Source organism: Sphaerodactylus townsendi, linkage group LG14, assembly GCF_021028975.2.
Source record: "Sphaerodactylus townsendi isolate TG3544 linkage group LG14, MPM_Stown_v2.3, whole genome shotgun sequence".
Lineage (NCBI taxonomy): Eukaryota > Metazoa > Chordata > Lepidosauria > Squamata > Sphaerodactylidae > Sphaerodactylus > Sphaerodactylus townsendi.
The window spans coordinates 40,468,873-40,493,504 of record NC_059438.1 but is presented as its reverse complement, the minus strand read 5'-3'; the positions used below and the strand labels follow the sequence as shown (position 1 = coordinate 40,493,504).

Below are 24,632 nucleotides of genomic sequence, written 5' to 3'. Positions count from 1 at the left end.
TTAGTACTTGGATGAGAAACGACTAAGTCCAGGGTTGTTATATTTGAAAATCTTACAGGTTGCCATAACTCCATGGGCCCTGACTCCATCTTGGGCCCTGCCTATTCCCTCCCCTTTCTTTTGGCCTTTAGATTGGGCGCCTGTGTGTTTTTACACAACTTCTGTTGTTTTAATCTATATTTATTGTTAGTAACTGCTGCTTAAGTTTTAATGGGTTTAAGTTTTATGTTGTACTGATTTGCTGTCTTGGAGAACAGCCGTGTTGTGAGCCGCCTCGAGCCCTTCAGGGATGAGGCGGCCTACAAATTGAACAAACAAACAAACAAACAAATAAATAAGTCAACTGCAATTTGACATTCATGTTTCTTTGTAATGCAACTCTGCTTATAAAATGTGACAAGGAATAGTTCACATAGTGTTGTGCAGTCGCTCAGTTCTTTGTGACATACACTTCTTTACGCAATAGTGTTGTCTCGTAAGAGCCACTTGCTTGCCCACCCTTTGTGTTCTCAAGATCATAAAGGTGGCCTTATTGTTTCATCCTGGGAAACGGTGATTACTATTGGACATGTGAAGAAATTGCTGCGGGCTCTCTAAATTTAAGACACTGGTTAACTTTGCATATTTTTTGTTTTACCAGACCCTTTCATTGCCGTGATCAAGGCAACCAATAAAACCCATCTTGGTTAAAGTGATAGCATTAAATCAATAAGCAGTTAGGGGGAAAATAGTCTTATGACTATAATTCATAGTAATCTGTTTTAAAAAAAAGAGGAATAACCTCTGTTGTCAGCTGGTGGCAACTCTTTTGTCAAGTGGCTTAGTGGCGTCTGTTTGGAATGCTGGAAGCCCCAGGCTCAGTCCCCGGCATCCCCAGTTGAAAGGGCAAGGCCGTAGGTCAGACCTGGGCATTATACGGCCCGCGGGCCACATCCGGCCTGCCGGATGACCCTGACTGGCCCGTATGACAGACCTGGCCCTGGCCTAAGAGGACCTGTTTAGAACCACGATGCTCATTCTTCCGCTAACCCTCCCTCTTCCCCCCTCACGTTTCCACTGCGCCGGAAAGGGCCTCTGAGAAAGGCCACTCCCCTCGCACAGTGGCTTCTGGGGCGTTCCCCTCCTTTGAAAGCCCCACAGAAGCCAGTTGCCTTGGTTGCCGGCTTCTGCAGGGCTTTCAAAAGCGCCAGTCAATGAAAAAAGTAGGTCAAGGGACTTAAGTCTCCCCACTTGCTTGATGGTCACAGTGGACAACTATGCAGGTAGGTTAAGCCTGTGATTCTTTGTGCCAAATAGTGTTGTATGCAGAACTGTTGCCACTGATTCCAAGTTGATCTGTGCACCTGTCTGTCACTTATCAGCCCCTATTATGCAGAATTGAGTTCAGCCTTTTGGCCCGGCCCTCCACAATATTTTCTGTTTCTTATGCGGCCCCATGGAAAAAATGATTGCCCACCTTCCGTAGGTGATGTGAAAGACCGCTGCCTGAGACCCTGGACAGATGCTGTCAATCAAAGTAGACAATAACAACCTCAATGGACCAATGGTCTTGATTCAGTACAAGGCAGTTTCTTGGGTTCATGTGAACCTAGAAGCGACTTTGTGTGGTCAGCAGCTCTCCAAGGATTTCCCAAGTCTCTACTGTTTTTACCACAGTGGTTTGGGAAATTCCTAGAGTGTCACAGCATTGTGTGACGCCATCTCTCCCCATCCCACCCCACCCCTGCCATTTTGCTCCCGCTTCTCCCTCAAGTGGTAGCCAGAGTCCAGATCCTTAGTTTGGCCGCCTTCTTTCAGCCAATTGAGAGGACGTCTGTAATCTGCACAGTTCTGTTTTTCACTCACTTCGCCGGAACCTGCGCAGCAGAACTTCCCGGTGAACTGTACCCTTTGTGTCTTTGTCTGCTGGCTGAATAACCTTAGAAAACAAAGACATCTGGGATGGGGAGAAAGGGTAGAGGGCTCGAGCCCAGCCCTCTTTCATTTTAGAAATGAAGCCGTGAGGATTTTGAGCTTTCAGATATGTCGCTTCTCTTGCCTCTTTCTGGGAATATCCCAGCATTAGTTTATTGCGTTAGAGTCCAGAAAGAAAGAAGTAAAACATGCAGTTTTCCCTTGTGCGGGCGCATGGAATTGATGCAAATGCAGCCAGGTTAACAGTTAGTACTTATTAATCTTTAAAAATGCTCCTCTCCGCTGCCTTTCATGCCAAGATTCATGAGTCTTTTTTATTGCAGCATATGTCAACAGAGATGCAGCTCCATCTGCTGAGAGAGAGCTTGTTCAGACACTAGGCGCGCAGCACAATGCTCACCTCTTGTAGTAATTACAGGTGTGTTGTGAGGAGCCCACTGCATTAATCAGCCCCTTAATTATGGGAAAGGTGGATCTTTTGTTCTGTCTTCTGAGCAGGAGTTTACCAGCTACTTTATGAGCTCCAGCGCCCATCTGCTCATTCTTTCACAATGTTTGCATTGGCTGATATTGCCTTTAAAATGTATCACGGGAAGTGATTAAAACCTGTTTGAACATTAACCTGAGTGGTGTTTCGTAGGTGAAAACGACGGCTGCCGTGAGGCTGCAACTTATTTGCCTTTTAAACCATGTTTGTGTAAAAACATCCATCATGTTGGTTTGTGATAGAGGAAGATGAATGCTTACAAGTTCTGTGCCTCAGCAATTTTCTGTGATCTTTTAACAGGTCCTGAAGATTAAAACGTTATGTTATGTTTTTAAACCAAGACGCAACCAAAGTTTCTTAGAAACATAGAGGAAAATGTAGTTTATGGGAAAGTGAGTTGATGGTCTAATGCAGTGGTGGTGAACCTGTGGCACTCAGAGCCCTCTCTGTGGGCACGCGCTAACAGAGTTGCCCCGCCACACACACACACATCTAGGCTGGCCTAGGCCACTGGGTTTGATTATTAACATTAAACCTAAGACCTAGTTTTGGGGAAGCAGTGTAAGTAACCCTGTTAAGCACTATTAAACCCCATTGATTTTCATGCGAAGAACTAAAGCACGATACTTTACCTGGGAGTAAGCTCGGTTGCTGGCAATAGGCTTGCTTCTGAGTAAACCCTCCTAGGGTCATGATATACCCGTTGGAAGAGTTGTATGGTTGCTTCAAAGCAAAGCCACTGACTACCACCAAGCTTACTCCCGAGTCATGCACACCTTGGAGCCAACCGTTTTTTCTAAACTAAGACCTCAGTATTCAGGTTAAATTGCCATAGTGGCACTTTGTGATAAATAAGTGGGTTTTGGGTTGCAGTTTGGGCACTCGGTCTCGAAAAGGTTCACTGTCACTGGTCTAATGCTTAAATTTTCAATCGATTGCCCTGAAAGATAAGATTTTCCTAGCAAAAGTGTAGTTGTAATGTGAGGTTTCGACTTTTATTTCAATATGATTTTCACCAACACTTTCCTCCTCTTGTAGTATATTGTTTTGGCCCTTTGACATAAGCTTGCTTATCTGAGGGACTGTCTCTCCCTATACTGCCCTTCTAGGCCCCTCCGCTCGTCGGAGGCGGATCTACTGGTGATCCCTGGCCCCAAGGCGATCCGGCTGGTTTCTTAAGCAAGGGCTAGGGCTTCACGGCTCTGGCCCCTACCTGGTGGGAACAGGCTTCCAGGGTGAACTGTGGGTCTCCCCAAGGGACTTACAAAGTTTCCGCAGGGCCTGTAAAACGGACCTGTTCCGCCAGGCGTTTGGCCACCCGGGTGATGTCAACTCCGCCATAAGAACATCTGGCCTCCCGTGGGTACATAAAGGGGGAAGGAGGGGCTGAAGCCATCTGTAGTTTTAGTATTTTATATATTATTTTATTGTAAATTATGTATTTGATGTTTTAAATTGTTTTAGTGTTGATGGACACTGCCCTGAGCCTTCGGGGAGGACGGTATATAAATATAAATAATAAATAACAATAAATAAATAAACAGTAAAATTGATTTTTGAATGTGGAGAGGTAAAGTCATATAGATCCATCCTTTCACTCACATGTTAGCATCTATTCCTAGACAACAAGAACAAAATGCAGGCAAAAGATGCTTAGTAGCCCCTCCTTTTCACTTCTGTGGTCTTCAGTCCGTTTCATGCTATTCCTTGAGAGGCAGCCCAGTCCTACAGAATATTCACTTGGAGTCCTGCTAAGCCCGGAGACAAGTTGTTTTTCTTTTAATTGTGTTTTCAGGTGAGCTTGTTTTTCTCAGCAGAGCCAACAGTTGCCTTGTGGGTGGTCTTGGCAGAAGGGCAGGGGGTGTGGAGGGGCCCCAGTTCAGTGGTTAGAGCATGGCAGGTGGGAAGGTTCATTCTTCAATGTCTCCGGGTAAAAGGATTGGGTACCAGGTGACGTGAAACAGGTGATATGAACCCCTGACGCACTCCTGCCAGTCTGAACCTTTATGGACCAGTGGTCTGATTTGCTTTAAGGCATCTTCATGTGTTTATGTGGAAGAGTTAAAACGAAATAGCTTCCACAGCTGCCCTGTTCTTGTCCCCCCTCCCCCACCCCCAACGGAGTCAGGGTCTTTCTTTGCAGCCTACTAGGGAATGATCTCTCCCGCCTCCTCAGCCCAACCAACCCTAATGGAGAAAAACAATAGGCCTTAAGGCAGGGGTGGGCAATTATTTTTTCCATGGGGCTGCATAAGAAACAGAATATATTGTGGAGGGCCGGGCCAAAAGGCAGGGGGGCGAGGCACTTTTGAAAGCCCCACAGAAGCCGACAGCTAAGGCAACTGGCTTCTGCGGGGCTTTCAAAGACGCCTCGTTCCCCAGCACGGCAGGGGGGCCAGTCAGGGTCATCCAGCGGGCCGGATGTGGCCCGCAGGCCGTATAATGCCCAGGTCTGCCTTAAGGAGAGGGTTGAAGAGAGAGAGAGAGAGAGAGAGAGAGAGAGAGAGAGAGAGAGAGAGAGAGAGAGAGAGAGAGAGAGAGAGAGAGAGAGAGAGAGAGAGAGAGAGAGAGAGAGAGAGAGAGTGTGTGTGTGTGTGTGTGTGTGTGTGTGTGTGTGTGTGTGTGTGTGTGGGGGGGGAGGGAGGGGGAGGGGGGGGGGGGGGGGGGGTGGGGGGGGGGGGGGTGGAGGGGGGGGGGGGGGGTGGGGGGGGGGGGGGGGGGGGGGGGGGGGGGGTGTGGGGGGGCGGGTGTGGGGGGGGGGGGGGGAGGGGGGGGTGGTGTGGGGGGGGGGGGGGTGGGGGGGGGGGGGGGGGTGGGGGGGGGGGGTGGGGGGGGGGGGGGGGTGGGGGGGGGGGGGGGGGGGTGGGGAGGGGGGGGGGGGGGGGGGGGGGCGGCGGGGGGGGGGGGGCGGGCGGGGGGGGGGGAGGGGGGGGGGGGGGGGGAGGGGGGGGGGGGGAGGGGGGGGAGGGGAGGGGAGAGGGGGGAAAGAGGGGGAAAGGGGGGGGAAAAGGGGGAGGGGGGGGGGGGGGGGGGGGGGGGGTGGGGGGAATGCTGGCAGGGGCTGATGGGAATTGTAGTTCCTGAACATCTGGAGAGCCGCAGGTTCCCTACCCCTGTAGGATCACTGTAGCATGGGAGCTTTTGTGTACCTTAGGCCCTTTCCACACGGGGCCAAAAACAGCGGCCCAGGGATGATAAAACACCGGTCCCTGGGGTGCTGTTCCTGTGTGGCCCCGCCATGCGGAAAGGGCCAGAGAAACAAAAGCTCTGTCAAATGCCGTCAGTTTTTGGATGTTCTCTCTCCGTCTCTCTCTCTCTCTCTCTCTCTCTCTCTCTCTCTCTCTCTCTCTCTCTCTCTCTCTCTCTCTCTCTCTCTCTCTCTCTCTCTCTCTCTCTCTCTCTCTCTGGGTATTTCTGCCCAGTGAACGAATGCATGTATCCCCTTATTTAACAGGGCAAAATCAGGTGAGTAATCTGCAACAAGTTTATCCCCTGTACAGCAGATCTCCCACAGGGTGTGGATAAACGTGTTGCTAGATAACTCACCTGATCTTGCCCTGTTAAATAAGGTGATGCTTATGGTCCCCTGGGAAAGCTCTTGGTGTGCGCAACTTCCAGCATCTAAACGAAATTAGCACCTTGTGCAACTAAAAGCTGTGCTTTTTCTCCTTTTCCAGGATGTCTTGAATACTGTCATCAGGCACTGCCCCACCAACTTTTTCTTCTTGGGCTTACCTGGCTTCACGTTGCTGATCGGAGACTTCATAACGGCTGCTGCCAGAGTGCTGAGTACAAACATGTTGGAAGTAAGTATGGCAATGCTCGCTGCCCCCACTCCCGTGAGCCAGCACCGTCTTCGGCAAGGCTCAGATTTCGCTGCTTTTAACAGGTGTCGGCTCATTAGTGCCATGTGAAACTAGGCTCTGGGGGCAGACACCATGGCAGCTGAGGTGTGAAATTGTAGGCTAAGATGACATTCTGGGCCTGCAAAGGTGTTTCATCAAAAGGACAAAGGGCAAGAAATCATATCCTCACTAATCCTGCAGCACCATTTGCACTCTAAAAGCAAGACTTGAGTTTCAGAATATTACCTACATACATACAGAACCTTTTATTAGGCATGAATACTAGTAAAAAATCACAGCAGGGAAAAATGAACAATTCAAGACAAAATAGGTTGAATATCTTGTACCATCAAGACCTGCAGCAGAAACTGGGCTGTTTTCCCCTCACCATAGGATTGTTACTGTTCAATAGTTTTACAGTACTCGCTTTTGGAGAACAGTTACTTATATACCCTAATACACAGGTGTCAAATTCGTGGCCCTCCAGATGTTATGGACCACAGTTCCCATAATCCCCTGCCAGCATCATGCTGGCAGGGGGATTATGGGAACTGTTGTCCATAACATCTGGAGGGCTGCGAATTTGACACCTATGCCCTAATACTAAAGCATTCCTAAAAAGCTTTTATTTTGGGCAGCTGAACAGAATATGTTTGAGTGTTTCAATAAGAGTTGGACAGTGTGGACACACTCTATCCCGATAAAGGGGAATTACCAAAGCAGCCCTGTAAAAGATCTGGGGGAAACACATTACATCCGACCCTGGTATGTTGTTAGGGGGATTTTTTTGTAAAGGAGGGGGGGTGGAGAAACAAATGTAGTTAATTGAGAAGCATCCGCACAGTTTTCCCTGCTAGGTATCGAATGCGTTGCATGGAGCATTGGCAAAGAAGAAATCATTTTCAAAATCCATGATTATCGCCGTATGTGCCAAATATGTTAGTACTCCAAGTGTAATGGTTTGAACAAAGATGTATTTATTTATTTATGTGCAAGATGCACCTAGAAGCTTGTGTGGTGCAAATTGAGGAGATTAATTTAAATTTAACAGCAATTTTGAGGTATCTGGTCTTTATTTCTTAGATAAAAATACTCCTCTTTGTTCTTTTTCCAATTGGCGGTCCTGTTAAAAAACCTAGTCCGGTCTGCTAATGGACAAGAATTTTAACACCAGTAAACAACTGGGACAAATATTCTAGGAGTCTTGACATCCAGGATCTATCAAACGCTTCTCAACTATACTTTCCCTGGGGAATAAGTTTTTTTGTTTTGTTTTGTGTGGTGAGGGGATGTCACAGCAATAGTTTGGGCAATCAGTAAAATCTCCAGAAAACCATTTAAAACTATTAAGGTATACCATTCTATAACAGTTGATTCTGTGAACACGATTTCAATAATTGGAAGGGAAACCAAGGCAGAACAGCATGAGGCTAATTTAAATACATTCTTTGGAAAATATTTCATTCTCTACTTACTGTGCTATCTAAAGGAAATTGTATGTTGACTGTAACCATGCACCAGTCATTCTGTCTCCAAAGAGGCTTATATGGGGACATCTTCATGGCAGTTTCATGATGCTTGAACAGACGCTGCTAATTTATTCATGCTCCAAGAATGGAACCGGCCAGGACGTCATTTTTATGCATGTTCTCTAGACTATGGAACCATAGTCCTAGAACTGGCGTACCATGGAACTGTCCAGGAAGACACCTTTATGGTGGAAGAGGGTTGTAGTCCACCACAATGATTATTATTTATTTTTATTTATTTTTATTTTATGTTGGATTTATATACCGCCCTCCCCCAGAGGGCTCAGGATGGTGTACAGAATACACATATACAGACAGGGCAAAGCTAGAACCAGTACAAATATAATATAAGCCCTGTCTCATTGTTAAAACCAATAAACAGCATTACAACCAGCAATACAACCAGCATCCGAGAACTAAAACCAAACCCTCCCGGGGGGACCTCCTTTAACTGCATTGCCCTCTACCATGTAATCCATATTCTGTCTCGTAATAGTATATCTTGCTTTAGTTGGTTGTTGGCATTGTTCTCTCTGTAATCGTAGTCCTGGTGGCTTTGTTCATTGGTTGTCTTGTGCTGTCTGATTGCCCTGTTTTATATCCCACAATTCACCTTGAGTTCCTGTGAGAAAGACAGTCAAATAAAAAAATTTAAATTAAAGAAGAGGGAATATATCTCTGTCGCAGGGGCAACTAAATGCCAGTCACATTGAGAGCAGTCAGTGCACACGATCAGCAGCATTTGGATGTAGGCTTCATTGTGCATCAAAACATGTACCTGTAGCTGTCAGTCTTTTGCATTGCATTACTTCCAATGGGATGTGTGTTTGGGTGTGCGGTGGGTGGCATCTGCCCAGCTGTCTCTGCAACATGGTGCCCTTGAGCTTGCTGTCTCTCTGTGAAGAAGAGGTTGGATTTATATCCTATTTTTCTCAACGATAAGAAGAGAAGAAGAAGAGTTTGGATTTATATCCCCCCTTTCTCTCCTGCAGGAGACTCAAAGGGTCTTACAATCTCCTTGCCCTTCCCCCCTCTCAACAAACACCCTGTGAGGTAGGTGGGGCTGAGAGAGCTCCGAGAAGCTGTGACTAGCCCAAGGTCACCCAGCTGGCGTGTGTGGGAGTGCACAGGCTAATCTGAATTCCCCAGATAAGTCTACACAGCTCAGGCGGCAGAGCAGGGAATCAAACCCGGTTCCTCCAGATTAGATATACGAGCTCTTAACCTCCTACGCCACACTCAAAGCATCCTACACACTCCTTCCCTTCCTCTCCCCACAATGGACACTTTGGTTATGGGCTTCTGACCCAGCCGAGGGCAATTTGCCTGTGGATCCCAAGCCCTGGGTTGAAAATCTCTGCTTCAGGCAGCACTGATGTTTTCAGTTATCCCCCCCATTGGTCATGTGACTTGCTGTCTAAACCCAACCCATTTTTACTCAGCACTTGCCATTATGCTGGCCAGGTGGAAAACAAACTAGAGTTGCCCATTCTCTAGACTTTTTCCTGCTACGTTAAGCTAGTCTCTGAACGTTAGTAAAGTCCTAATTAAACATTTCTGTTCCAAAACTTATACCAACCTGCAAATTAAGGTCATTTCACCACAGTAACCTGCACAAGGAACATCAAACCTCACAAAATTGAGGACTCAGGAAGACCAAAAAGGATGCTGGAAGGCAAGAGCTTTTTTCTGTAGGATACCCTTAATTTCTGCTGTTAGGAAGTAAAGTGAAATATAGGAAAGGGTTGTCGAAGGCTTTCACGGCCGGATTCAACTGGTTGTTGTGAGTTTTCTGGGCTGTGTGGCCGTGGTCTGGTAGATCTTGTTCCTAATGTTTCGCTGCATCTGCGGCTGGCATCTTCAGAGGTGTATCACAGAGGGAAGTCTGTTATACGCTGTCCAGTGTACAAGATTTACCAGACCACGGCCACACAGCCCAGAAAACTCACAGCAATCAGTATAGGAAAGGGGTTGGCAATCCTAGCATCTGTGCCAACAAGAAGCTTGCCAAACAATATTACTGAAAAGGGCTAGCCAGTTGATAGGGAAGCAACTTCTATCGCCTGCTTTTTACCCATTTATCTTCAAGTTTATAACTGCAGGGGTTGCTAAATTAGGCATTTATTCTGAACTTGTATGTGGTGCTCAGTATACAGGAATTCATACACTATACACAGCATCAATCTAGAATTCAATGGTTTTTCTATGTTCCTCTACCTCTGTAGCTGCCTTTGCTGCACTACCAATTGCTGCCCCAGTGAACATAGCCAGGACACAACACAAGCCTTTACTGGCATACAAAACAGGACAAAATTTTAAAACAAAACAAGGTTAAGAAGTGCAGTTAAAATTACTAATTTCCAGTATAAAATTTGCAACAGTTTCACAAAAGAGCACATCAGAGCTGTTCAGGAGATTGGGGATCTTATAACACTCATGCCACTGAGAACATTGCAGGAAAATGGAATTCATGTATTTCATGCGTACCTTATTGTATTTAGGGCATAGAAACAGAGAATGGTCCAGTGTTTCAACCGTAGTCATATCACATGAACAAACTCTTTTAGAACGTTCCATATTCTTACATCTTCCCACCAGCAGGGCTGATGGCAGCACATTACATCTTGCAGTAGCCAAGGCTCTCCTCTGGGTGGGATTAATCAGCAGACGAAGATATGCTGCCATATCACACATAGCCAGTATTATCTGCAGTGGCGTAGCACTGGGGGGGCGCCGCACCGGGCGTGCATCCCTGCAAGGGCGTGGTGGGGGCGTTCCAGGGCATGGCAGGAGCACAGGGCACACGTGTGCCCCGGGCGCAGTTTTCCCTCCGCCCCGATTATCTGCAAACACAGCAATCCCCCTATCCCAGCTGACCTTTAAAGACCACTCCAGAACCCCGGTGCCAGATCAGCCCTACTGACAGTGTTCTGTACTGAAGAAGAGCAGAAGAGTTTTGGATTTATATCTCGCTTTTCTCAACCGTAAGGAGTCTCAAGGCAGCTTACAAACTCCTTTCCTTCCTCTCTCTGCAACAGACATCTTATGAAGTAGGTGAGGCTGAGGGAGTTCTGAGAGAACTATGACCCCCCTACAGGCTTCATGTGTAGGAGCAGGGAAAGAAACCTGGTTCACCAGATTAGACTCTGCCATTCATATGGAAGAGGGGGGAATCAAACTCAATTCTCCAGATCAGAGTCCAGCCGCGCTTAACCACCACACAATGCTGGCTCTAAGAGGAAAATGCCCTTATTTCATTTTTTTCCGTTAATTGACAAGATTTATTTTTCCCCTGTACGTTCTACTTACAGGCTCCCCACTTAGAAGCTCATACCATTCTTGGTTCTCTGGTTTGCTTCCCAAATCTGTATCAAGAAATCTCACTGTTGCAACCTGCTGCAGAAGCAGAAATCATCACCGGAACCGCTGACGTCAAAGTAAATATGAGCTTTGTTAGCTGATTTTAATGATTTAAAATTACGGGGGCGGGGGGTCAGAGCTCAATGGTAGAGCATATTCTTGGCATGCGGAAGGTCCCGGGCGCAACTGCTGGCATCTTGGAGGGCCTCTGCCAGTCTGAGCAGATAATACCAACCTTCATGAACCCCAAGGGCCTGATTCCGTGTTAGGCACCTTCATGCCTTCAATTTAAAAACGTATCTATTAATCTTCCGTTCAAATCCCTTTGCTTCACTGTCTTCAGCATTTTCCCTCCCCATCAAGTCACAGCTGGCAACCCCAGCAGAGTTTGCAGGCAGGAGACGTTCAGAGGTGGTTTGCCATTTCCTGCCTCCTCATTTCAACCTTGGTCTTCTGGGTCTCCCATCCTAATACTAGCTAGGGTCAGGGCTGAGACTGTGTGACTGGCCCAGGGTCACCCAGTAAAGGCACACGGTACAAATGAGGATTTGAACCGGGGTGACCTAGGGGTGACCAACCTGCAGCTCTCCAGGTGTTCATGGACTACAATTCCCATCAGCCCCTGCCAGCATTTTTGTGGCAACAGACACAGGCAACAGACACACACACACAAAAAATAGCACTCTGGATGCTGCCGCCAATAAAAGAGAGGGTGGCCTTGTTAAAAAAAGGGAAAGAAACGGGCAGGGGCTGATGGGATTTGTAGTCCATGAACATCTGGAGAGCCGTAGGTTGCAGACCTCTGCACGGCACCATGCCAGCTGTCTTTCAGCATGCCAGCTCAAATGTATTGGGCTGGAGAAAGGGTTTGCAGTCATTGATGTCATTGAACTAGTGCTCAAGAACAACAGTCAGACCTGTCATTCCAAAAGAAAAAATTGCACCTGGGTGGGAAAGAGCGTTTTTAATGAATTATAGATTCTTCACCTGTGATGAGGCTCCCTTTTACAGCTGGGTAGGATTATTATTTATTTAAATTTAAATATTAAATATTCAATGTAACATTGGGAACAACTGACTGTTTACGAAGCACCTGATAAGATCCCTTCACAATCGTTGGGAAGTCCCGTTATTCCATCTCGTCCGTATTAATCTTCCCCATCTTACGTTGAGGCAACTGAGTGGTAGAGAATTTTCTGCAATCTGCATTCAAAGGAAGCTGCTTATTGGTCATGATTTTTGTTGTTCTAGTGCTACCTCATAAATATCATTTTGAAGAATGCTACGGATGAGCCAAGCGAAGCTGCCAGGTATCGTGCTGAATGAAACCGCCAATCTTGTGGAAGCCAAATGTACATTTTGTCCAGAAAGGCCGCATTTTGGGTTGAGCACCCTAGAAGTGTTCGGCAGTGCTTCCAGTAGAATGCAGCCTCTGATCTGGGAAGGGTGGGGTAGCCAGGAAAACCCCTTGGTTACCATTCAGAAAAAGACTCTCTTGGAATACGCTGCCACAGGAGGTGGCGATGACCACTGACCTGGATAGCTTTAAAAGGGGTGTGGACAGATTGATGGAGGAGAAGTCGATCTACGGCTACCAATCTTGATCCTCCTTGATCCGAGATTGCAAATGCCTTAGCAGACCAGGTACTCGGGGGGAAGAGCAGCAGCAGCAGCAACAGCAGCAGCAGCAGCAGGCCATTGCTTTCACATCCTGCATGTGAGCTCTCAAAGGCACCTGGTGGGCCACTGCAAGTAGTAGAGTGTTGGACTAGATGGACTCTGGTCTGATCCAGCAGGCTCTTTCAGGGACGTAGATATAGATTTTTTATGGGGTGGGTTTGCAGGGAGGGGCCATGCCCCCACCTGACCCTGGGGGTGTGGCCTCACCTCCCCAAACCCCACCCCCCAGCCTCAGTGCTTATAAAAGCAGCTCTACGAGGCCAGGGAATGCAGACTCCCCTGCCCCACCCCCACTGGCTGGGCTCCCAGCTGGCAGTCCCTTCTGCCCTCCCCTCCGGGCAGAGGCATAGCTAGAGAAAATGGAGCCTGGTGCATTTGCGCCCCACCCCATGGGCGCCCGCTGTGATGCTGGAATCCACCCCCAAACAGCATCATTTTCAATGGTGTTTAGACTAGGGAGCCCAGATTCCCCTTTTAAATCCACCTTAAAGGAAGAATCTGGGGTCCCCAGTTAAAACAACATTGAAAGTGATGCTGTTTGGGGGTGGATTCTCTCCCACCCTGAAACAGCATCACTTTCAATGTTTAAACTGGGGACTTCAGATTCTCCATTTAAATCCATGCCGAAGGGGGTGGATTTAAAAGGAGAATCTGGGGAAACGTGGGGGGTGCCTGCTGTCAGGGGTGCAATTGTTAAGCTAGCAGCACCAAACTTTCAGGGTGTCTTTAGGAGACTCTCCTGATTATACTATCCAGGTTTGGTGAAGTGGGGAGGGGGGCCACATCAGCGGCCGGCCTCTCCAAAAGCCTGGTGGAACAACTCGGTCTTGCAGGCCCTGCGGAACTCACCAAGACTAACTCACCAACAGTGACATGACAGACCTCATGAGAAGCATTGGCCAAAGACTGTTGTTAGACCAGAATTATAGCCAAGGTTAAAATTTAGCACTTCTGTGAGAGTATAAGCCAACGAAAGCTTTTCATGGATCTGAGATGGCATGAGTAACGAAATGATCTTTTCCTTGTTTTTGAAGGTGCCTCGCTCTTTGCTGCCTTGGACTTTGGATATGTGAAGAATTAACACAATGTACAAATCACCCTCAAGTGAAGGATGCAATAAATGTTTTAGGTGTGACACTGAAGGTACTTGTATGGCATGAATCCATGTAGTTTGCACACAACAGGTGTTTGAAGTGAGAGTTGGGGTGTTAGGAAGATTCTTTGGTATTACATTGAGTAATTTTAAGTGAGCCACATTGGAATGATCGGTATTTACAAAAGGCATAAAACTGATTTGTCCATAAGAAGCAGATTCAATTTCCTGGTGTTTACATTATTCCTCTGTTGTTTTCCTGAGGAAAAAAAATGCAGATTAAGAAGAATTGTAATGAAGTTGCATTTCTGTCGTGTGCAGACTCTATATGTGTAAAGGAATAATTGAAAAACTGTGTGCCGCTAATGTGGGAGCACTTTGTCCTGGTTTTCTATCTAACTGATGCATGTGTTCGCCTTTGCAGTTCTTAAACAAGCAGATTGCTCAAATAGCCTGTGATATCTTTCAACTGCTGACATCTTACTGGGAAAAACTTCACAAATATGAATCTTCTCTCCCAAGAAAAATGATTGAAGTATGTTTATTTCCCAAAACGTTCGTGTATGGTTTTTTGTAACTGATATGTTTAGTTAATGAATATTCCTCTTTCTATCATTCAACATGTGAATTAAGAATAAACTAAGAATAAACTTACAAACACAGCTGATATACTTTATCAGTATTGGGAAGAGTTTCTAGCTTCTTTCATATGGAAATTATAAACCTGCACAATTCACAAATGCTGCCGTTGTAATTCAATTCCTGTTCTTGGCAAGCATGCGCAGATTTGCATTAAATGTTTTAAACTCAAAGTGTTTTCCTTGCAGTTGTTTCAGGAGGGTGGCCATATTGGATTCAAGTCCAGTAGCACCTTATAGTCCGGCAAGATTTTCAGGCTATGAGCTTTTCAGAGTCAACGTTCCGTTCCTCATATGTAAGCAGGAATTGAGATCTGTGAGCGAGTAGTGGTTAAGAGCAGGTGGATTCTAATCTGGAGAACAGGGTTTGATTCCCCACTCCTCCACTTGAGCTGTGGAGGCTTATCTGGTGAACCAGATGTGTTTCTGCACTCCTACATTCCTTCTGGGTGACCTTGGGCTAGTCACAGTTCTCTCAGAACTCTCTCAGCCCCACCTACCTCACAAGGTGTCTGTTGTGGGGAGAGGAAGGGAAAGGAGCTTGCAGGTCACCTTGAGTCTCCTTACAGGAGAGAAAGGTGGGATAGAAATCAAAACTCTTCTTCTTCTTCTTCTTCTTATATCACAGTCAGAAAGTGGGAAGATCTTCCCACCGTCTGCATATGAAGAAGAAGAAGAAGAAGAAGAAGAGGAGGAGGAGGAGGAGGAGTTTGGATTTTTATCTCCCCTTTCTCTCCTATAGGAGACTCAAAGGGGCTTACAATCTCCTTTCCCTTCCCCCCTCACAACAAACACCCTGTGAGCTGGGTGGGGCTGAGAGAGCTCAGAAGAACTGTGACTAGCCCAAGGTCACCCAGCTGGCATATGTTGGAGTGCACAAGCTAATCTGGTTCCCCAGATAAGCCTCCACAGCTCAAGTGGCAGAGCAGAGAATCAAACCCGGTTCCTCCAGATCAGAGTGCACCTGCTCTTAGCCACTTCGCCACTTAGCCACTTCGAACTCAGGAATCTCCATTCCTACCTGTTGGTCTGTAAGGTACCACTGGATCCAAATCCATTATTTGTTGTAAAATTTGGCAGTTCTGCCAGTGGAGTTTTTTTTTCCTTTTATTTTCTCAGGGAACAGAGAGGTGGGTGGGGAAGAGTATATGACACAAGTTATTTGGGGAGTTAGCTGGCTTGTTTTTGGGGGGTGGGGTGGGGTTGTTTATTTAACAGTCTAACGGAGCCAGGTCTGCGTTCTCAGTTGGCTTTGGTAGATAAAACCTCTTCCTGTACATTTCTCATTTGGCTATTTGTGTGTGTTGCAGATCACTGTCGCCACCATCTCATTCCTGTTGCCCAGTGCTGAGTACTCCTCTGTGGAAAGCGACAAGAAGGTACGTGAAGAGAAACTGCCGCCGGTTTAGTCACAATATTGTTAGTGGGATTTGATCTTCTTGTAAAATATGGGACTAATGTTACAATACTTTCATTGCAGTAAAGTGTGTGCTACGGAGGGGGTGGGGGTCACACTTACCTACATAACAGTGTTTGTGTGTTCCCAGGATTAAAATAAATAGTCTGGAGCTGGATGTGTCCAACCACAGCTTTAGTCAAATTGTCTTGAATAGCTACTGAACACTAACCCTATTCACATGTTACAGTAAACGCATGTATGTCCTGCAAAAGTGCAGAGAAGGGCAACGAGGATGATTGAGGGACTGGAGCACCTTCCTTATGAGGAGAGGCTGCAGCGTTTGGGACTCTTTAGTTTGGAGAGGAGAAGTTTGAGGGGTGATATGATTGAAGTCTATAAAATTATGCATGGGGTAGAAAAGGTCGACAGAGAAAAAAATTTCTCTCTTTCTCACAATACTAGAACCAGGGGGCATCCATTGAAAATGCTGGGGGGAAGAATTAGGACTAATAAAAGGAAACACTTCTTCACGCAACGTGTGGTTGGTGTTTGGAAAATGCTGCCACAGGAGGTGGTGATGGCCACTAACCTGGATAGCTTTAAAAAGGGCTTGGACAGATTTATGGAGGAGAAGTTGATCTATGGCTACCAATCTTGATCCTCCTTGATCTCAGATTGCAAATGCCTTAGCAGACCAGGTGCTCAGGAGCAGCAGCAGACGGCCATTTCTTTCACATCCTGCATGTGAGCTCCCAAAGGCACCTGGTGGGCCACTGTGAGTAGCAGAGAGCTGGACTAGATGGACTCTGGTCTGATCCAGCTGGCTCGCTCTTATGTTCTTACATACATATTCTTATGTTCTTATATATATGTAAGAAAAAGCCAGTGCGTGCTCATTTTACAAGTAAAACTGGGGCCATTACCTGGATAAATTTGTGATTTTCAAGGAGCAGCAATGGCGTAGGAGGTTAAGAGCTCATGTATCTAATCTGGAGGAACCGGGTTTGATTCCCAGCTCTGCCGCCTGAGGCTTATCTGGGGAATTCAGATTAGCCTGTACACTCCCACACACGCCAGCTGGGTGACCTTGGGCTAGTCACAGCTTTTCTGAGCTCTCTCAGCCCCACCTACCTCACAGGGTGTTTGTTTGAGGGGGAAGGGCAAGGAGATTGTAAGCCTCTTTGAGTCTCCTACAGGAGAGAAAGGGGGGATATAAATCCAAACTCTTCTTCTTCTTCTTGTGCATGAGTTGAATGTAACATGAGTGTAACATGTGTGAAAACATACATGTCAAGAAAAATCTGATGTCTGATGCACGCTGTACAGGGATTATACATCTGTTCACTGTAGCTTGTGGAGTGGAGTACTGTAGAGTGGGGGTGGGGGAGATTGGATTTGTCCAACTCCCAAATTCTCTAGCTCTTAATGCTTGGTATTTGCAGCCAAGCTGATGAATCTGACTTAGCAGTCAGAAAAATATGGGCGTAGCTCATTTGTATGTATATTTTCGCCAACTTGAATCAAAGTTTGGGCAGTTTTCTCAGTAGAGCTAATATAGTTTGCATCTTCCTGTTTTTAGTTTTTAGTTTCATTATTACTTTGCTTACTGGATTGGTGTATGACGTTGCCACTCAAAATGCTGCTGGAACCTGTATTTACATCTGGTCTTGAAGATCCAAATTCTTCTAATGCTCCACTTCTTGATTATATCTATCGGGTAAGTGTGAAGGATTATCTCTAAGTGCTTGTGTTCCCAATGCCTAATTATAATTTTTGTCATTAGAAGAAGCATAATGAAACAAGTTTATAAAACACTTGAGTTTATGTTCTTTTGGGATGATGTCTGTAGTTAGCACCATGATTATTCCTGAAAACAAACAGTAATAAGAGCATCTTGTTTGACTCACTTGAACTACTGAATTACAGTCCAAAATATAGTTTTTAGTACAATTTGTGTGGGAGCTTAACTTCTGTGCAATTCTCTTTTTTGATATGCTTTATTTTCTCACATAAAAAGACAACACAAAACACAGAAACATACACACACACAAAACCAAACCACAACCCAGTACACATCATAAGGTGACTTTCAGCTATCTTATCTTTGACTACAGGTGAACTCTAACTTCAAAGCATACAATTAAACATGTTAATTCGGTAATTCTTTCTTATGTGTCTTCTGGTAATTACAATGTCTTTAGATTTCAAATCCTGACATGACTGCTCTATTTGACTAGTTTTGCAAAAGGTATTCTGTCAAGTGTGTCCAGTTTTATGAAGAAGTATCCAAACTGTTGTCTCTTAGTAACGTCTGTTTTGCCATTTCTGCATATTCTGTAGCATTCAGAATTCAGCCCTCTTTTGTTGATATCTTATTATCTCTCCATTTTTGTGCAAATAAAGTCCTTGCTGCAGTTGTCATCTACATGAGCAAAGTTCTGTATTGCTTAGGAAAGTCTGCATCCATTATTCCCAACCAAAAGGCCTCGGGTTTTTTCACAATTGTTATTTCTTTTGTCTTTCTTAATTAAGCTGCTAACATCTTTACTGGCTCGTTGGTGTATTGTAAAATTCAGATTTGGTCCATTTCTTTTACCATCAGCATTGATACTTGTTGTTGTAAAATCTTAATGCTTTGCACAATCTCTTTCTTATTGGGATATTTTTTTTCCACTCCTGTTCCTTCATTGCTATCAAATTCAGTAAATTTTGTAATTTCTGTTGTGACAACTTTTTAAGAACATAAGAACTAGCCTGCTGGATCAGACCAGGGTCCATCTAGTCCAGCTCTCTGCTACTCGCAGTGGCCCACCAGGTGCCTTTGGGAGCTCACGTGCAGGAGGTGAAAGCAATGGTCTTCTGCTGCTTCTGCTCCCGAGCACCTGGTCTGCTAAGGCATTTGCAATCTGAGATCAAGGAGGATCAAGATTGGTAGCCATAGATCGACTTCTCCTCCATAAATCTGTCCAAGCCCTTTTTAAAGCTATCCAGGTGAGTGGCCATCACCACCTCCTGTGGCAGCATATTCCAAACACCAATCACACATTGCGTGAAGAAGTGTTTCCTTTTATTAGTCCTAATTCTTCCCCCCAGCATTTTCCATGAATGCCCCCTGGTTCTAGTATTGTGAGAAAGAGAGAAAAATTTCTCTCTGTCAACATTTTCTATCCCATGCATAATTTTATATCCCATGCATAATTTTTTATTTGATACATTCTATTATTTTAGGAATCCCCTCATACATGCTTCACTGGCATCCCACACCACATTTAGATCTGTTCCTTTTTCAAAGAGAAAGGAGATGGGGTAAGGAAGGAAGCCCGGGGTGGTGGTGGTGGTATGGAATGGAATGGAATGGGATGGGATGTTTTGGGTTCCCACATATGAACGTATATTTGTCACATTCACACTTTTACATTTTTTTATAGTACACCTCAACATGTAGCGTATGAAATAGAATCAACACATCGAATCAGACCAGTCTTCCATCTCAGTCTTTGCCTTGTTGTGCTTGATGATAGGCAGTCTGGCCTTCTCCATTATTCTGAAAAATTGAGGAGGTGGTTGTTATTTGTAAAGAAATATAGGAGTGAGAACCTATATTTAGCTTTAAAAGGGACTTGGATAGATTTATGGAGGAGAAGTCGATTTATGGCTACCAATCTTGATCCTCTTTGATCTGAGATTGCAAATGCCTGAGCAGACCAGGTGCTCGGGAGCAACAGCCGCAGAAGGCCATTGCTTTCACATCCTGCAGATGAGCTCCCAATGGCACCTGGTGGGCCACTGCGAGTAGCAGAGAGCTGGACTAGATGGACTCTGGTCTGATCCAGCTGGCTTGTTCTTATGTTCTTAACCAGGGCAACATCCAAATATAACCTAAAGATGTTGAGGTGATCCAAAGCTTCGACCCAAAAGGAAGAGGTTTGATTACCATAGTTTGACCTGTCACCCTCCTGATGAAACACAGTTCTTTGTGGTGTTTTATGTTATTTGTTCCCAGTGTACTTTTCTGTTTTCCTTTCAGGTTCTGCACAGTTGTGTTCACGGCTCAAGCACATATACCCAGCAAAGCCACTATCTTTTAAGCCTGGCAGACCTTTCCAGCGATAACTATGATCCGTTTTTGCCACTGGGAAATGTCAGGAATTCTGAACCCATGCAATTTCAGTCTCCTGCGGACCTGAGTAATTTGTTAACTGTTGTGGAAGGTAAGAAACTATCTGGAAAGAAGCAGTTATTTTAACTGCATATCTACTAAGTAATGCCAAGACTTTAATATATGAAAAACACATTTGCTCAGTGTATCAAAAGGCCCATGAGAAAAAAGTTTTGAATTCTTTCTAGGAATTAACCAGCGTTAAAATCGAGTCACCATCTGCTTCAGTCACTGAAAGCCATTGGCAAATTAGTGTGCAATTTTTGGAAGCTAAACTGGAGCGTAAAGGGGTTCCATGGATCCCAAACATGGTTCTGCACAGACTCTCTGGTGACTCCCACGGCATGCAGGAACCACCCTGAGGCTATCAGGAAGGCCCCCAAGCTCCTGACATTTCACAGAATGTGCAAATCACAATTGTTCAGGAGGACATTCTTACAAAGGGAGCAGAATTACAGATGAGCTCAGAGATGACTTCTGTAAGGAACCAACTTTTCCTACATTCGTTGTTCTGTTTACCTTGGACAACTGTTCTTCAGTTCCCAGCACTGTTGCATTATCTTGCTTTATTAAGAATCTTGCTGTTAGAGTGAATGTTTCACTGATGCCATAGGCACACTTTAGTTTGCTCATGTTGGTGTTCTATTTCTTCTGCCCCCCGCCAGTAACAGTCTTTGCTGCTAGGCTGAGTTCTTTTGTAGTCCATCTGCTGATTGGCTGAATAGTTCTTATATTTGTAATCTGCCATGAGTTACAGTTAGACTATAAACAATAACAACAACTTATTACGTCTAGGAAGGAAAGTGATCTGTATCACAGAGTTTAATGCCAGTGGATGAAAAAAATGCTTCTAATTTTTGCCTGATATAAATGATATTTCTGTCTCCTGTCCCAGTGTAGTCTTATCTGGTTTTTCGTATGAGTTTTAAAAATTGACTTGATTTAAAATTGCATATGATAAAAACAGCGATTTTGAAGAAAAATATTTTTTTGATATTATTAGATAATGCGCATATTTGCAACAGGAGGCGTTCTGTCTCACATAGAGAGATGAAGAAAGCCTCTTTTAGAGCATGGTTTGCTACCTGCAGTTTTATTAGAAATAACATTTTAAAGTTTTATGCCTAGTTAATTAAAGGTATCTTATTAATCCTCAAAAGGCCATCCTTTTTGAAATCTATCTTGACCCACATGATCATCCACCAATAAGCATAAGCATTTTATTGTCATTGTGCACGCACAACGAAATTTACAGCAGCATTCCTCGATGCACACCATTTTAGACTCATACCCCATCCTCACTTTCCCCTTCCTCCACCCATCCCTACACAGCCCCAAACACATCAACACGAAGCCACGGAGTTCAGCATCGCCACAGCTCTAGAGTAGAAGCTGTCTCTAAGCCCCTTTGTCCTGTATCGTCTGCCGGATGGTAACAGTTCAAAAAGACAGTGTGCTGGATGAGACGGGTCTCTCAGAATATTTTGGGCTTTCTTTAGGCTTCGGGCATTATAGAGTTCTTCCAAGGAGGGGAGAGGGCAGCCGATAATCCTCTGTGCAGTAGTGATCACCCTTTGGAGCGCCTTCCTATCTGCCACTGTGCAACTGGTGAACCATACACAGGTGCAGTAGGTTAAGACACAATAAAGATAATCAAAATATAAAGTTGCTTTTGCTTTAAGAAGGGCGGCTTCACCATTTTTACTATACAAAACAGGACAGTAATTTTCCATTTTCAAATATTAATGAACTGTTTTGAAATACACGTCGTTTTGAACAGACATTCTTAGGAGGGAGGATTAAAATGTAAAGAGAATACAGCTCCCCATGTGGACTTCCAGGCAGAGGGTGGAATGTGTTGGTGCCGTCTGGAGGCTTATTTTGCTGCTTGTTTTTGTTGGGCCCTTTCAGGAAAGAAGCGGAGAAGTTTGGAGTTGATTCCTTTAACTGCCCGAATGATTATGACGCACCTCGTGAACCATTTGGGCCACTATCCCCTCAGCGGAGGGCCTGCTGTTCTTCACAGCCTCCTCAGTGAGAATCACAACAACTGTTACGTGGACTCTTCTGAGCTGTCCTCGGAAGTCTTCAGGAGCCCAGACTTACAGCTCTTTGCATTTAACGACAGCACTCTTATCTCATACCTCCAGATCCCTTCAGAAAAAGTGGTAGATGATGAATCAACAAGAGCCTGCTCAGGTGTCAGAGTAATTGTCAGGGATATTTCAGGGAAGTACTCATGGGATGGAAGGCTGATGCACGGACCATTACCTGGCTGCCTCCCAAGTCAAAACAAGCAAAATTCCACTGCCGTTTGGGATGCTCAGAAACAGACGTTTGAGTCTCCAGCGGACTTGTTTCAAACATATGAAGGAGAAGATGCGCTTGATAAGTTGTTGGCAAGCATTGGTAACAGTAGCCCCGAGTGCCTTTTGTGTCCACAGCTCAGGTTAAACGAGCCTTCGCCGTCACCCTGCGTCATGAGCCATGACCAAGAGAATGATATCTTAGAAGCAATAATGCAACAGAGTTGCATGGAAAATGCGCATGGATGCACTTTGGATCTCAGGACAAAAGTGGAACGTCAGGGAGCACCACGGCCCACTCAGCCCCAAGCGCCGTTTCACTTGTGCAGGCTCTTGCTCAACGATTTAGGAATGAACTCCTGGGATAAAAGGTGAGCACTCCTAGTCAATCTCTGTGGCTGTTCCCGCTGGCCAGCGCCCTCAGAAATGATGTCATGCTTGCGTTTAAAATGGGAGGTTGTTGACAATGGCCGAAATCATGGCCACCCTAAAGTCCTAAATTGAGCCCAATAGACACAAATGGATTGGATCCTGCACTGCATAAGCCCATGGATCTTTCCCTGTCTTTGCCCCCTGCTGGAGAATTCCCTGACCACTGAAAAGCTTATTGCTGGGGTTGGGGACAGTCCATTTTTCTGGGGTCAAAAGAGCTGGAAGAAGGTGGGTAACAACCAGAGGTGGGATCCAGCAGGTTCTCACCAGTTCCCGAGAGTGGGTTACTAATTATTGGTGTGTGCCGAGAGGGGGTTACTAATTGGGTCTGCTTTTCCGTTAGAAATTCCACTAGGTCCAAAAATCATAAAGTCCTGTTGTTTCCTATGTGGCTGGTTAGCGAAGGTAGAAAACGGGATAATTCTCCCTGTTGGGCTGTTTTAAAAACATGTTTTAGACATATGGTAAAGTTCCTTGTTTAAGGAAAGTCTCCTTCTTTTGATTTCTAGAAACAAAATTAAATATTTGAAAGTATTAAGTGTTTGACAGGCAGTCAATTGGAGGAGAAGTAGTTGTTTCTGTTGGCAGCAGACAATAGGACTTGCTGTAATGAATTTAAATTATAGACAGAAAGATACCAGCTGGAAATTAGGAACTATTTTTTTACAGTAAGAGTTTTTTACAGTAACAGGGATATTATTAATGTCCCGCCCCCGGAATGCCCAGCCCCGCCCCCGTCATGCCCCGCCCAGCCCCATTGGCGCTACGCCACTGTTTGAATCCCACCATCAAGGGAACCTGTTACTAAAATTTTTGGATCCCACCACTGGTAACAACCAGTGTTTTAGTGCAATAAGAGGTGAGGCACCTGCACTGGGGAGCAGAAACAGGGTGTCTTCTCTTCCATGGGCAGCGCTCCACTCACACAAGAGGCAGAAAGGGGGTACCTGTTTCCTTTCCCCCCAGCCTGCGTAGCTGTTAGTTCACACGAGTCCCTCGATCTGGGCTGTCCATTTTTCTGGGGTCGAAAGAGCTGGAAGAAGGTGGGTAACAACCAGTGTTTTTAAAGATAGCATTTTTTTTTTGTCTTTCTCTCAACAATAAATAATTTAAAAGAACTCTTTGAATGTAGACTATCACTCCACATACGTGCAAATGTTTGTGTGTGTTTCATTCAGAAGACTCACTTCAGCGTTACAACTTTTTTCTGATTAGAATTATGTGGATTAAGGTGGCCATCTTGGAGGCCTGCTTGGATGGGAAGGCAGCGCAGAAATGTTTGCTTTTTTATGAAGGAGGGGGAGTTAATTTTTATATCCCACTTTATACCTATTAAGGAGTCTCAAAGCGGCTTACAATCACCTCCCCCACCCCCAGAACAGAGACCTTATGACATAGGTGTCAAACTCGTGGTCCTCCAGATGTTATGGACTACAGTTCCCATCATCCCCTGCCAGCATGTAGTCCATCCTGCTGATTGGCTGAATAGTTCTTATATTTGTAATCTGCCATGAGTTACAGATTAGACTATAAACCAATAACAACAACTTACTTAATGCGTCTAGGGAAGGAAAGTGATCTGTATCCCCACAGAGTTTTAATGCACCAGTGGATGAAAAAAATGCTTCTAATTTTTTTGCCTGATATAAATTGATATTTTCTGTCTCCTGTCCCAGTGTAGTCTTATCTACGGTTTTCATTATGAGGTTTTAAAAATTGAGCTTGATTTAGAAATTGCATATGATAAAAACAAGCGATTTTGAAAAAGAAAAATATTTTTTGATATTATT

The 24,632-nt window shown here is 45.2% G+C and overlaps 1 protein-coding gene and 1 long non-coding RNA gene across 2 annotated transcripts in view; one reads left to right on the top strand and one right to left on the bottom strand.

The window, feature by feature from the left end:
• Nucleotides 1-24,632, top strand: part of RALGAPA2 (Ral GTPase activating protein catalytic subunit alpha 2) — a 182,494-nt gene that overhangs the window by 81,128 nt on the left and 76,734 nt on the right. The window contains exons 17-25 of the mRNA XM_048515372.1: nt 6,079-6,207; nt 11,087-11,212; nt 12,387-12,445; nt 13,850-13,958; nt 14,333-14,443; nt 15,857-15,925; nt 17,525-17,662; nt 19,973-20,156; nt 22,016-22,781. Coding sequence (XP_048371329.1) covers nt 6,079-6,207; nt 11,087-11,212; nt 12,387-12,445; nt 13,850-13,958; nt 14,333-14,443; nt 15,857-15,925; nt 17,525-17,662; nt 19,973-20,156; nt 22,016-22,781 — 1,691 coding nt within the window. The remainder of the gene's footprint in view (nt 1-6,078; nt 6,208-11,086; nt 11,213-12,386; nt 12,446-13,849; nt 13,959-14,332; nt 14,444-15,856; nt 15,926-17,524; nt 17,663-19,972; nt 20,157-22,015; nt 22,782-24,632) is intronic.
• LOC125443633 lies at nt 7,993-8,672 on the bottom strand. Its single transcript, XR_007246154.1, has 2 exons — nt 8,554-8,672; nt 7,993-8,397 (listed from the first exon to the last, which is right to left on the bottom strand). It is a non-coding gene; the product is annotated as an uncharacterized LOC125443633 (long non-coding RNA).